The sequence below is a fragment of the Sapajus apella genome, unplaced genomic scaffold (genome assembly GCF_009761245.1).
Source record: "Sapajus apella isolate SASKATOON/1434 unplaced genomic scaffold, GSC_monkey_1.0 scaffold114, whole genome shotgun sequence".
In the NCBI taxonomy this organism is placed as follows: Eukaryota; Metazoa; Chordata; class Mammalia; order Primates; family Cebidae; genus Sapajus; species Sapajus apella.
The window spans coordinates 5,824,476-5,838,721 of NW_022437054.1; the positions used below are offsets into that span (position 1 = coordinate 5,824,476).

At 46.2% G+C, this 14,246-nt stretch overlaps 1 protein-coding gene across 1 annotated transcript; it reads left to right on the top strand.

The window, feature by feature from the left end:
• Positions 1–8,870: 8,870 nt before the first annotated feature.
• On the top strand, positions 8,871–9,701 carry LOC116537851 (small nuclear ribonucleoprotein Sm D1-like). The gene is made up of 2 exons (XM_032260053.1): positions 8,871–9,025; positions 9,352–9,701. Exons 1-2 carry the CDS (start codon positions 8,911–8,913, stop codon positions 9,594–9,596), a joined length of 360 nt encoding a protein of 119 aa, XP_032115944.1. The 5' UTR covers positions 8,871–8,910; the 3' UTR covers positions 9,597–9,701.
• The last annotated feature ends 4,545 nt before the right edge of the window (positions 9,702–14,246 follow it).

Consider the following 14,246-nt stretch of genomic DNA (forward strand, 5'->3'; position numbering starts at 1 on the left):
CAAGAGCGAAACTCCGTCTCAAAAAAAAAAAAAAAATTAGAAGCAATTGAACTCTCCCTCTTCTCACTACTTCATTTTTTAAAAAATGAGAATTTAGACTTAAAAGCAAATTTTGAGCCAATTAACACAATTAACAGAATCTTTGTTTTTAAGAGGTTGTGAAGTTAGTTCGGGAATATAGAGGTGTTAATTTTAAATGTGGACAGTAGATTATTTTGAACTAATGTCCTGGAAGTCGCATTTCGAGTGAAGAACGTATTAATCCAGTTTGCTTCTAAGGATAAATAAAGCGAGAGCAACCCAAAACCTGGGAAATAAGACCAACACTTCACACCTGTTGGTGTTAAAAAGCCTTTCACATATATATGTATGTTAGAAACTGGGCTGGTCTCAAACTGCTGGCCTTAGGCCATCCACCCGCTTTGAACTCAAAGTTCTGGAATTACAGGCGTTTGCCACCCCACGCCCAGCCAAAAAAGCCTTTCATAATATGTACCTACAGATTAATAAAATTGTAAAACTTTAGTGGCCAGATGCTGGGCTGAGTCCTGGGCTCTGAGATGCACGGGGCCAAGTGCGTGCTTGGCGACCCCGGCGCCTGCAGGGACGTGGGCGGGCGCAGCACCCTGCCGGGCATCTCAGATGAGCGCGCGGGTGCCGCTGCAGCTGCGCAACCGCTCGCACTGCGTCCAGAAGCTGGAGACGCGCTGCGGCCTGCGGGGGGCGCCTCCACCGCGCGCAGAATGGCCTGCTGCAACCAGCTCCAGGACGCCACCTGCAAGAACCGCAGGCACCCGCTGGCTCACCGCGATCCTCGCCCTGCCGCTGCGTGCGGAGATCTCGGTCTACAGGATGGCAAGCGACAGCTGCTGCAGGGAGAAGAGCCCCCCCTTGGTGCCTTACCGTTAATTCCAGAAGGGTCGGTGCCGTGAATGTCGAATCTACCCGTAAATAGCCCATCACCGAGGTGGCGTCTACTCCCGCTGGGCCAGGAGGAAGCCCATCCTGTTCACCCTCTGTCCTGGAGGGGCAAGGAGCCTCTGTTCCCACACTCCACCAAAAAATTTAATTTATGGATCCTGCTTCCCGGCGCATGCCAGATAGGCCTAAAGTTCCTTTCTGCCCCATCTCGGACCTCAAGACTTGAGGGGAGCAGAGGGGGTGCCCTGTCTCCACCTCCACTCCCTGAGTAATACACAGCATTTTGGCACTCACCCCAGATTTGTCAAGTGGTCTTTGCCCCTGGGGCTGATGGCCCCCTAAGCACCAGCATCATGACTTTGTGCCAGTCCTTGTGCTTCCTCCCCCGGCCCCCTACCACCCTTTGGTGCCACACTTCTCAGGCTGGTCATCCTGATTGGGGCAGCAGAGAGTCTAGAGTTTGTTGGGTGAAGGTGCCATTTAGCTGCGACTGCCGGGGCCATATTAGGAACTTACAGATATATATGGAGGGTAGCGGGGAAGACAAAATGAAAGAAAACAAAGAAACATGAGAACAATTTATGAACAATTTAGGTCAAAGGATTTAAGATAGCAGGATGTTAAAATAAAAAAAGAAAACAAAAGATAGCCAGACGTGGTGGCACATGCCTGTAATCCCAGCTACTCAGGAGGCTGAGGCAGGATAATTGCTTGCTTGCACCCAGGAGGCAGAGGTTGCAGGGAGGCAGAGGTTGCAGTGAACCAAGATTGCACCATTGCACTCCAGCCTGGGTGATAGAGCGAGACTCATTCTCAAAAAAATTAAAATAAAATAAAAAAATGATTTGAGAAATTTGATGGAAAATCTCTCAAAAAGTACAATTTAAAAAGCACAACAGCCAGATGCTGTGACTCGTGCCTGTAATCCCAGCACTATGGAAGGCCTGGGCAGGCAGATTATTTGAGCTCAGGAGTTTGAGACCAGCCTGGCCAACACGGAGAAACTTTGTCTGTATAAAAAATAAAATACAGGCCAGGCATGGTGGCTCACACCTGTAATCCCAGCACTCTGGGAGGCCAAGGTGGGCAGATCATTTGAGGTCAGGAGTTCGAGACCAGCCTGACCAACATGGTGAAACCCCATCCCTACTAAAAATACAAAACTTAGCCGGTGCATGGGTCCCAGCTACTCAGGAGGCTGAAGCAGAAGAATCGCTTGAACCTGGGAAGCGGAGGTTGCAGTGAGCCAAGATCGCACCACTGGACTACAGTCTGGGCAACAGAACAAGACTCCATCTCAAAAGAAAAAATATATATACAAAAATTAGCCAGGCATGGTGGCTCATGCCTATAGTCCGAGCTACTCTGGAGGCTGAGGTGAGAGGATCACCTGTTCCCAAGAGGTCCAGGCTGCAGTGAGCAGTGATCATGCCACTGTACTCCAGCTTGAATGGCACAGTGAGATCTTGTCTCTAAACAAAACAAAGCACGTCAAAACAAGGTACATAATGCATACTTTGAGATACAGCAAAAACAAGATGAATTTGCTGGGTGCAGTGACCACTCCTGTAATCCCAGCACTTTGAGAAACTGGAGGATCGCTTGAGGCCAGGCATTCAAGACTAGCCTGGCCAACTTGGCAAAACGCTATTTCTCCTACAAATACAAAAATTAGCCAGGCGTGGTGGCACATGTCTGCAATTCCAGCTACTCAGGAGGCTGAGGGACGAAAATCGTTTGAACCCAGGAGGCAGACAGAGGTTGCAGTGAGCCAAGATTGCACCACTGCACTCCAGGCTGGGGAAAAGAGTGAGACCTTGTCTCAGAAAAAAAGATGGATGGATGGATGGATGGATATGCAATAAAGCAAGTATAGAAACATGTTAATGGTAGTCGGTAGATGTAAGTAGCGGTTATAAGGATGGTGACTCTAATTTTTTTTTAATTTTTATTATTGTCTTAAAGACAGGGTTTTGCTCTGTCACCCAGGCTGGAGTGCAGTAGCATGATTATGGCTCACTCTAGCCTCAACTTCCTGAGCTCAAGCAATCCTCCCACCTCAGCATCCTGAGTAGTTAGGACTACAGATGAGTGTCACCACGCCTGGCTAATTTTTGTTTTGTTTTCATAGAGATGGGGTCTTGCTATATTGCCCAGTTTGGCTTTGAACTCCTGGGCTCAAGCGATCCTCCTGCCTCAGCCTCCCAAAGTGCTGGGATTACAAGCATGAGCCGCTTGCCTGGCCACCAACATGACTTTTTTTTTGAGACAGAGTCTTGTTCTGTTGCCCAGGCTGGAGTGCCTGGCTCACTGCACCTTCTGCCTCGTGGGTTCAAGCAATTCTCAGCCTCCGAAGTAGCTGGGATCACAGGTGTGCACCACTACGCCCAGCTAATTTTTGTATTTTATTCATTTATTTATTTTATTTTATTTATTTTTGGAGACAGAGTCTTGCTCTGTCACCCAGGTTGGAGTGCAGTGATCATGGCTCACGGCAACCTCCGCCTCCCAGGTTACTCGCCTCCCGAGTAGCTGGGATTACAGGTGCCGACCACCATGCCTGGCTAATTTTTGTGGTTTTAGACAGGGTTTTGCCATGTTGGCCAGGTTGGTCTCAAACTCCTGACTTCAGGTGATCCACCCATCTCGGCTTCCCAAAGTGCTGGGATTATAGGCATGAGCCACTGGGCCTGGACTGTTTATTTGCTCTGAGACAGAGTCTTGCCCTGTCACCCAGGCTGGAGTGCAGTGGTGTGATTATAACTCATTTCAACCTGAACTCCTGAGCTCAAGGGTTCCTTCCCATCTCTCAGTTCCCTGTGTATCTGAGACTACTACTACATGCCCAGCAAATTTTTATTTTTATTTTTTGTAGAGATGGGACTTCCTTATGTTGCCCAGGCTGGTGTTGAACTCCTGGCCTCAAGTGATCTTCCTGCATCAGCCTCCAAAACTATTAGGATTACAGGCATGAGCCACTACACCAGGCCCACATTGAAGTTGAGTTCATTTCTCACTGGACCATTGCAATAGTATGTTACTGATTAAAATCTGCCTTTACCTCTTTAGTATTTGGCTTTATCTCTGATATAGCTTTTCTGAATGTCGGAAATTTTCATAAGATTGGGATAAATATAAAAACACTTTAAAAAAATAGACACATATACCAGCTATGTCAGAGTAACTGGTATTGGGCTCGCCTCCTCCCCATAAACAAATAGAAAACTGGGGCTGGACATGTCAGCTCACACCTATAATCCCAACACTTTGGGAGGCTGAGGCAGGTGGATTACCCGAGGTCAGGAGTTCGAGACCAGTCTGACCAACATGGGGAAACCCGTCTCTAATAAAAATTTAAAAATTAGCCAGGTGTGGTGGTGTGCAACAAGAGCGAAACTCCGACTCAAAAAACAAACAAACAGAAACCCAAAAATTATATCGAAGTGCAGCGGCTCATGCCTGTAATCTCAGCACTTTGAAAGGCCGAGGTGGGTGGATCACTTGAGGTCAGGAGTTCGAGACCAGCCTGGCCAACATAGTGAAATCCGGTCTCCACTCAAAATAAAAAAATTAGCTGGGTGCAGTGTGATGGCATGTGCCTGTAGTCCCAGCTACTTGGGAGGCTGAGGCATAGAATCACTTGAAGCTGTGAGGTGGAGGTTGCGGTGAGCCAAGATCATGCCACTGCACTCCAAGCCTGGGCAACAGAGCAGGACTCCGTCTCAAAAAAAGAAAAAACAACTGGATACATATGTGAAACGGCTGTTTTTAGACAGGAGGCAACAAGCAGCACAGGACCTGGATCCTGGGGACAAGAGAAACAGGCTTTCTGCCTGGAGAGCCTTTCCAGGGTGTGACACAGGAAGATGGTGTCTGGGCCAGGCGCTGTGGCTTAGGCCTGTATTCCCAGCACTTGGGGAAGCTGAGGCAAGCGGATCACCTGAGATTGGGAGTTCGAGACCAGTCTGACCACTGACCAACATGGTGAAACCCCGTCTTTAAATAAATTAATTAAATTAAATAAAAAGGAAGATGCTGTCTATGAGACCATAGCAAACTTGCTGACTTGAGGGAACAGAAAAAGGATTCAGAGGAACTGAGGGAGCTAGAATGCATGGGGCAGGATACCAGAGAGGAGGGAGCTAGCTACACAATGAAAGAGCTGCAGAAATCCAGATACGGACTGCCTTGAGTCTTTGGCTTATTAATTTTTTTTTTTTTTTTTGAGACAGTTTCACTCTGTTGCCCAGGCTGGAGTGCAGTGGCAGGATCTCTGCTCATTGTACCTCTGCCTCCTGCGTTCAAGTGATTCTCCTGCCTCAGCCTCCTGAGTAGCTGGGATTACAGGCGTGCGCCACCACACCCGGCTAATTTTTGTATTTTTATTTGTTTGTTTGTTTGTTTGTTTTGAGACTCAGTCTCTCTCTCTCGCCCAAGCTGGAGTGCAGTGGCATGATCTCGGCTCACCGCAACCTCCGCCTCACGGCTTCAAGTGAGTCTATGCCTCAGCCTCCCAAGTAGCTGGGACTACAGGCACATGCCATCACACTGCACCCAGCTAATTTTTTTATTTTGAGTGGAGACCGGATTTCACTATGTTGGCCAGGCTGGTCTCGAACTCCTGACCTCAAGTGATCTGCCCACCTCGGCCTTTCAAAGCGCTGAGATTACAGGCATGAGCCGCTGCACCTCGACATAATTTTTGGGTTTTTGTTTGTTTGTTTTTTGAGTTGGAGTTTCGCTCTTGTTGCCCAGGCTGGAATGCAATAGCATGATCTCAGCTCACTACAACCTCCACCTCCCAGGTTCAAGCAATTCTCCTGACTCAGTCTCCCAGGTAGCTGGAATTACAGGCATGCACCACCATGCCTGGCTAATTTTGTATTTATAGCAGAGACAGGGTTTCTCCATGTTGGTCAGGCTGGTCTCGAACTCTCGACCTCAGGTGACCTGCCCGCCTCAGCCTCCCAAAGTCCTGGGATTATAAGCAAAAGCTACCGTGCCCACCCTAATTTTTGTATTTTTATTGGAGATTGGGTTTCACCATGTTGGCCAGTCTGGTTTTGAACTCCTGGCCTCAAGCACTTCACTTGGCTTGGCCTCCCAAAGTGCTGGGATTGCAGGCGTGAGCCACCACACCTGGCCTAACTTATTAAAATAAATAAGCAAGAGGCCACTGGCCTGAGGCTGTCTGCATACTTCAAGTTCCTACATATTGAACTGTGACCTAACTTAGTCCATAAAGGAATTTAAACCTAATTAAGGAGTATACTTTTTTTTTTTTTTGAGACAGAGTTTCACTCTTGTTACCCAGGTTGGAGTGCAATGCCGCGATCTCGGCTCACCGCAACCTCCGCCTCCTGGGTTCAGGCAATTCTCCTGCCTCAACCTCCCGAGTAGCTGGGATTACAGGCACACACCACCATGCCCAGCTAATGTTTTGTATTTTTAGTAGAGACGGGGTTTCACCATGTTGACCAGGATGGTCTCGAACTCCTGACCTCGTGATCCACCCGCCTCGGCCTCCCAAAGTGCTGGGATTACAGGCTTGAGCCACCGCGCCCGGCAGGAGTATACTTTTTCTAACAAATAATCAGGTTTCAGCCACTCATTAGCAGCCAGGTTTCAGTCAATCACAGGCAGCCAACTGATCAGACCATGTTTAAATAAGGCTAACCCCTTTAGGTTACTTCTGTAGTTTACTTCTATTTTCTGTCTATAAATACTCACTACCCACGTTGCAAAGGGAAGTTCTTTGACCCTCTTCTGGTTCTAAGTGCTGCCTGATTTATTAACTGTTCTTTGCTCAAATAAACTCTGTTAAGTTTAATTTTGCTTGAAGTTTTTCTTTTAAGAGGCTGAATACTAAGCTATAAAACTGTAGGGTGAAATTCAGTAACAACAGGGGAAAAAAACAAACAAAAACGCAAAAAAACCCTACAGCTATTCCAGCCATAAACCAAAATGTTCCCAGAGCTCACGTTAGCCAGCAGTGGAGAGACACTGTAGGATAACCCAAGCATCCGGTAGAGGGATAACCCAAGCATCCGGTAGAGGGATAACCCAAGCATCCGGTAGAGGGATAACCCAAGCATCCGGTAGAGGTCCCAGAAGTGTCATACCCCAATAACAAGGCTAGAGCAATGGTTCTCAGAGTATGACCCACATGATCCTGTGGGTCCACAGAACATTTCCTGAAGGTCTTCAGAGTCTAAAGTATTTTATAGTGTTACTGTCAAAGTCACAATAAAGATGTAGTGATGAGGCCGGGCGCGGTGGCTCATGCCTGTAATCCCAGCACCTTGGGAGGTCAAGGCGGGTGGAGCACGAGGTCAGGAGTTTGAGACCAGCCTGGCCAAGGTGGTGAAACCCTGTCTCCAAAAAAAAAAAAAAAAGATGTAACAATGAATCTCTAAATTTAACATCTTATTTGGGAAGCAAGAATTGCAACTTGGGGCATATACAGACTCGGTGGTTCTTAGTATGTCCAAAAAACAAAGAGAGGTTTGGGGGTTTTATAAAAAAGATAAATGTTATGTGTTGATTTTAAAGACATTTCATTGATATTAGTAAAGTTTCAGAGAGCTAACAAGATACAATTAGTGAGCAAATATGGTGGGTAAAATTAGCCTTAGAGAGGCAGCAGTTTGTTTCAGCAGCTGTGAGATAAGATTGGCCTCAAGTTACAACAGTCAGTTTCTTCAGCAGCTGGACATGCAGAGAACTACATTTTTGGAGCTGTGTTATGTGCCCTGAAAGCTTTTTCCCTCTGGCCTCCTCATTCTGCTTTAGTTGAGTATGACAAGAATGACTCAATTTGTATGATCAGCTTTCACAGTATCAAGATGTAATTTGCCTTTTCACTGTGTTGACATCTGCACTGACAGGTACAAAAGAAATTAAGGAGGCTGGGCCGGGTGTGGTGGCTCACGCCTGTAATCCTAGCACTTTGGGAGGCCGCGGTGGCTGGATCACCTGAGGTCAGGAGTTCAAGACCAGCCTGGCCATCATGGTGAAACCCCATCTTTAAAAAAATAATAATAAATAAATAAATAAAAATAAAAATTAAGGAGGCTGAGCGTGGTGGCTTAATCTGTAATCCCAGCATTTTGGGAGGCTGAGGCAGGCAGATAACCTGAGGTCAGGAGTTCAAGACCAGCCTGGCCAACATGGTAAAACCCGTCTCTACTAAAAATGCAAAAATTAGCTAGGCTTGTTGACGCATGCCTGTAATCCCAGCTACTCAGGAAGCTGAGGCAGGAGAATTGCTTGAACCCGGAGGCAGAGGCTGCAGTGAGCTGAGAACGTGCCATTGCACTCTAGCCTGGTCAACAGAGAAAGACCTTGTCTCAAAAAAAAAAAAAAAAAAAAAAAGCAAAAGAAAGAAAGAAGGAAGGAAGGAAAGAAAGAGAAAGAAAAGAGAAAGAAAGAAAGAAAGGAATTAAAACTACCAGTTTCTTGGTATTAACTAAGAATCAAGGAAGCAAATACAAGTCTCCATTGCATTCTTCACCAACACCTGATCACAGATTTTTTTTTTTTTAAGCCAGTTTCAATTAAGAGTCCTGTGATGAAATAATAAAACTTAGGCCTGGCGTGGTGGCTCATGCCTATAATCCCAGCACTTTGGGCGACCGATGCGGGTGGATTATGAGGTTAGGAGATTGAGATCATCCTAGCCAACATGGTGAAAGCCCATCTCTACTAAAAATACAGAAATTAGCCAGGTGTAGTGGCACGTGCTTATAGTCCCAGCTACTCAGGAGGCTGAGGCAGGAGAGTCCCTTGAACCTGGGAGGCAGAGGTTGCAGTGAGCCAAGATGGTGCCACTGCACTCCAGCCTTTGTGACAGAGCAAGACTCTGTCTCAAAAAAAAAAAAAAAAAGAAAGAAATAATAAAACATGTCGGCCATTCATACTGCCGTCGATCAGTATTAGGTTACTGGATTTTGTGAGCTATCGGAACGAAAGGGTGACGGCGCTGCTAGGATGAAGCTTGTGAGATTTTTGATGAAATTGAGTCATGAAACTGTAACCATTGAATTGAAGAATGGAACACAGGTCCATGGAACAATCACAGGTGTGGATGTCAGCATGAATACACATCTTTTTTTTTTTTTTTTTTTAGACGGAGTTTCGCTCTTGTTACCCAGGCTAGAGTGCAATGGCGTGATCTTGGCTCACCGCAACCTCTGCCTCCTGGGTTCAGGCAATTCTCCTGCCTCAGCCTCCTGAGCAGCTGGGATTACAGGCACACGCCACCATGCCCAGCCAATTTTTTGTATTTTTAGTAGAGACGGGGTTTCACCATGTTGACCAGGATGGTCTCGATCTCTTGCCCTCATGATCCACCCGCCTCGGCCTCCCAAAGTGCTGGGATTACAGGCGTGAGCCACCGCGCCCGGCTGTAATCACATCTTAAGAATACACATCTTAAAGCGGTGAAAATGACCCTGAAGAACAGAGAACCTGTACAGCTGGAAACGCTGAGTATTCGAGGAAATAACATTCGATACTTTATTCTACCAGTCAGTTTACCTCTGGATACACTACTTGTGGATGTTGAACCTAAGGTGAAATCTAAGAAAAGGGAAGCAGTTGCAGGAAGAGGCCGAGGCAGAGGCAGAGGAAGAGGACGTGGCCGTGGCAGAGGAAGAGGGGGTCCAAGGCGATAATGTCTCTCATGATTACTGTTTCAAAGTCATATGGGATCTGGGATATTTTTTGTACAGGTTGTGTTTGTTTATGTCAGTTTTTAATAAACATAAATGTGGGACAGAGCTGTCAAAAAAAAATAATAAAACATGATAACTTCCAATGTTACAACTTTGTAACAGTGAATACACACACACACACACACACACACACACGCACACATAGTGTAATGAAATGGGAAGTAGATATGAAGCATTTCTGCTGCATACCAAAGTAGATAGCTGTCGGTCCATGCATAGTGGCTCGTGCCTGTAATCTCAACACTTTGGGAGGCCGAGGCAGACAGATCACTTGAGGTCAGGAGTTCAAGCCCAGCCTAGCCAACATGGTGAAACCCCGTCTGTACTAAACAAAATAAGTGGTATGCATCAGGAGGCTGAGGCAGAAGAATTGCTTGAACCTGGGAGGCAGAGGTTGCAGTGAACTGAGATTGTACCACTGCACTCCAGCCTGGGAGACAGAGCAAGACTCGGTCTCAAAAAAAAAAAAAAAAGTAGATAGTTATGTAACTGTTTGAATTGCAAACTGAACTAACTGCTTTCTTCATGGAACACCATTTTTTACTTGAAAGAGTGGCTGACAGACAAACCGGTTAAATAGACTTGGGTGTTTGGTACATGCATTCTTTAACTGGGAGAACATTATCACTTCAAGAAAAACTATTGACAATATTTGTTGCCAGATACAAAAATTTTAACTTTCAAGCAAAAATTAGAATTTTGGAAAACTCGTGTTCGCTATTTTGAGCTTGACAGTTTTCCAATATTTTCTGGGCTGGGCACAGTGGTTGATGCCTATAATCCCAGCACTTCAAGAGGCCAATGTGGGAGGATGGCTCGAGGCCCAGAGTTCAAGTCCAGCCTGGGCAACAAAGTGAGACCCCCGTCTCTACAAAAAATAAAATAAGCTGAGCACAGTGGTTTCAGCCACAGGGAATGCTGAGACAGGAGGCTGAGGTGGAAGGATCACTTGAGTCAAGGAACTGGAGGCTGCAGTGAGCTGATAGTGCCCCTGCATTCTAGCCTGGGGGACACAGCAAGACCCTATGTCTAAGTTAAAAAGAAAACATGCTGTCCCAAAAAAGAAAAAAAATTCTGATGAGATCAGTGGTGATATTAACAAATGTGAATGCTTTGTTATTATATAATGTGGTGTGTGTGTTTTTTTTTTTTTTTTTTTTTTTTTAGACAGAGTCTTGCTCTGTTGCCCAGGCTGGAGTGCAATGGCGCAATCTTGAGTCACTGCAACTTCCTCCTCCCAAGTTCAAGTGATTCTTCTGTCACCACTACCCAGTAGCTGGGACTACAGGTGCATAATACCACGCCTGGCTAATTTTAATAAAGACAGAGTTTCACCATGTTGGCTAGGCTGGTCTCGGACTCCTGACCTCAGGTGATCCACTTGCCTCGGCCTTCCAAAGTGCTGGGATTACAGGTGTGAGCCACCACACCCAGCCTATAATGTGGTTTTATTTGTGTTTATTGGACAGACAGTCCTGAACTTATGATGGTTCAACTTGTGATTTTTCCACTTTATAATGGTGTGAAAGCAATACTCATTCAGCAGAAACCCTAACTCGAATACCTGTACTTACAGCCATTCTGTTTCACTCTCATTACAGTATTCTATGAGGCATTCAACACTTTATTGTAAAATAAGCTTTGTGTTAGATGATTTTGCCCAACCGTAGGCTAATGTAAGTGTTTTGAACATGTTTAATGTAGGCTAGTCAAGATATGTGTTTGCTAGCTTAGGTGTATTTTGACTTACAATAGATTCATATATATCTATTACAGGCATAAGCCTCCACGCCTCCCCAAATTTACAATATTTTCCATTTATAATGGGTTTATGTGATTGTAGCTGCATCCTAAGGCAGTCAATGAGCATTTGTATAATGAAATCTCAACATTTTGGAAGATCCGCATCACTCAGTGAACCAATATGTGCAACAGCGCCATCATGACTCACGGCAACCTCTGCCTCCTGGGTTCAAGTGATTCTTCCGCCTCAGCCTCCCGAGTAACTGGGACTACATGCATGCACCATGACACCTAGGTAATTTTGTATTTTTAGTAGCGACAGGGTTTCTCCATGTTGGTCAAACTCCTGACCTCAGGTGATCAGCCCACCTTGGTATCGCAAAGTGCTGGGATTGCAGGCATGAGCCACCGTGCCTGTCCAATATTTTCTTTCTTTCTTTTTCTTTTTCTTTCCTTTTTTTTTTTTTTTTGGAAACAGGGGCTTGCTCTGTCACCCAGGCTGGAGTGCAGTGGCACAATCTTGGCTCACTGCAGCCTCTGCCTCCTGGGTTCAAGTGATTCTCCTGACTCAGCCTCCCAAGTAGCTGGGACTACAGGCAGGCATCACCACACCTGGCTAAGTTTTGTATTTGTAGTAGAGATGGGGTTTCACCATGTTGGCCAGGCTGGGTCTTGAACTCTTGACATCACGTGATCCACCTGCCTCAGCCTCCCGAAGTGCTGGGATTAGATGTGTGAGCCACCGTGCCCAGCAATATTTTCTTTCTTTCTTTTTTTTTTTGAGATGGCATTTCACTCTTGTTGCCCAGGCTGGAGTGCAATGGTAGGATCTCGGTTCACTGCAACCTCCACTTTCTGGGTTCAAGCCATTCTCCTTCCTCAGCCTCCCAAGTAGCTGGGTTTATAGGCATGCACCACCACACCCAACTAATTTTTGTATTTTTTGTTGTTGTTGTTTGTTTTTTTGGTTTTTTCTGAGACAGAGTTTTGCTCTTGTCACCCAGGCTGGAGTGCAATGGCGCGATCTCGGCTCACCGCAACCTCCGCTTTCTGGGTTCAGGCAATCCTCCTGCCTCAACCTCCTGAGTAGCTGGGATTACAGGCACGCGCCACCATGCCCAGCTAATGTTTTGTATTTTTAGTAGAGACGGGGTTTCACCATGTTGACCAGGATGGTCTCGAACTCCTGACCTCGTGATCCACCCGCCTCGGCCTCCCAAAGTACTGGGATTACAGGCTTGAGTCACCGTGCCCGGCAATTTTTGTATTTTTTTTTTAGCAGAGACAGGGTTTCCCCATGTTGGTCAGGCTGGTCTCAAGCTCCCGAACTCAGGTGATCCGCCCACCTCGGCCTCCCAAAGTGTTGGGATTACAGGCATGAGCTACTATGCCTGGCAATATTTTCAAATATTACAAAATCATGAAAGAGTAAAAGATCTATGCAAGGTCGGATCACTTTAGGAGGGCAAGCCTGGGCAACATGGCAAAAATCCATCTCTACAAAACATTCAAACATTAGCCAGGTGTGGTGGCCCACACCAATAGTCCCAGCTACTGATGGGGCTGAAGTGGGAGAATCACTTGAGACTGGGAGGTAAAGGCCGCAGTGAGCCGAGATTGTGCCTCTGCACTCCAGCCTAAGCAACCCTGTCTCAAAAGAAAGAAGTATATATGTATGTATGCATACATATACAAGGCTAGATTTTCTTCATATAGTTCATCCATTACATTTTGCTGCAGTTTGAACACAAGCAGATATGACAATCCAGTGGTTTTCTATTAGGTCAGGTATTTAAAAGAATTTGCAAAATGTAAAACAGTTTACATTAAGTTTACTAAATTTTGTTTTGGAAAAGGTGATTTTTTTTTTACAAAAACAGATGCTAGGTGACACCCATTTATCATCTAATCCATCCTTCCCTCCCTCCCTCCCTGTCTTCCTTTTTTCTTTCTTTTCTTTCCCTCCTTCCATTCTTTCCTCCCTCCCTCCCTTCTTTTCTTTTTTCTTTTCTTTTCTCTCTTCTCCTTGCCTTTTCTCTCTCCTTTCTCCTCTCTCCTCTCTCTGCTTTATCTCCTTTCTCTCTTTTTTTCTCAGAATCTGGCTCCATCACCCAGGTTGGAGTGTCACATTCTCAGCTCACTGCAATCTCCATCTCCCAGATTCAAGAGATTCTCATAGGCCAGGCGTAGTGGCTCACTCGTGTGATCCTAGCACACTGGGAGGCTGAGGTGGGTGGATCACCTGGGTCAGGAGTTCGAGACCAGCCTGGCCAACATGGTGAAACCCCATCTCTACTAAAATACAAACATTGGCCAGGCCTGGTGCCACATGCCTGTAATCCCAGCTACTCGGGAGGCTGAGGCAAACGAATCACTTGAACTTGGGAGGCAGAGCTTCCAGTGAGCTGTGATCACGCCACTGCACTCGAGCCTGGGCGACAGAATGAGACTCTGTCTCAAAAAAAAAAAGCCACACACACACACACACACACACACACACACACACAAAATTAGTCAGGAGTGGTGGCACACTCCTGTAATCCCAGCCACTTGGGAGGCTAAGGCAGGAGAGTCACTTGAACCCAAGAGGTGGAGGTTGCAGTGAGCCAAGATCGCACCAGTGCATTCCAACCTGGGTGACAGAGCGAGACTGCATCTCAAAAACAAAAACAAACCTTTCTTTTTATAACAACAAATACCATATATAATTTAAAAATAGATTCAGTGGCCGGGCACGGTGGCTCAAGCTTGTAATCCCAGCACTTTGGGAGGCTGAGGCGGGTGGATCACGAGATCAAGAGATCGAGACCATCCTGGTCAACATGGTGAAACCCCGTCTCTACTAAA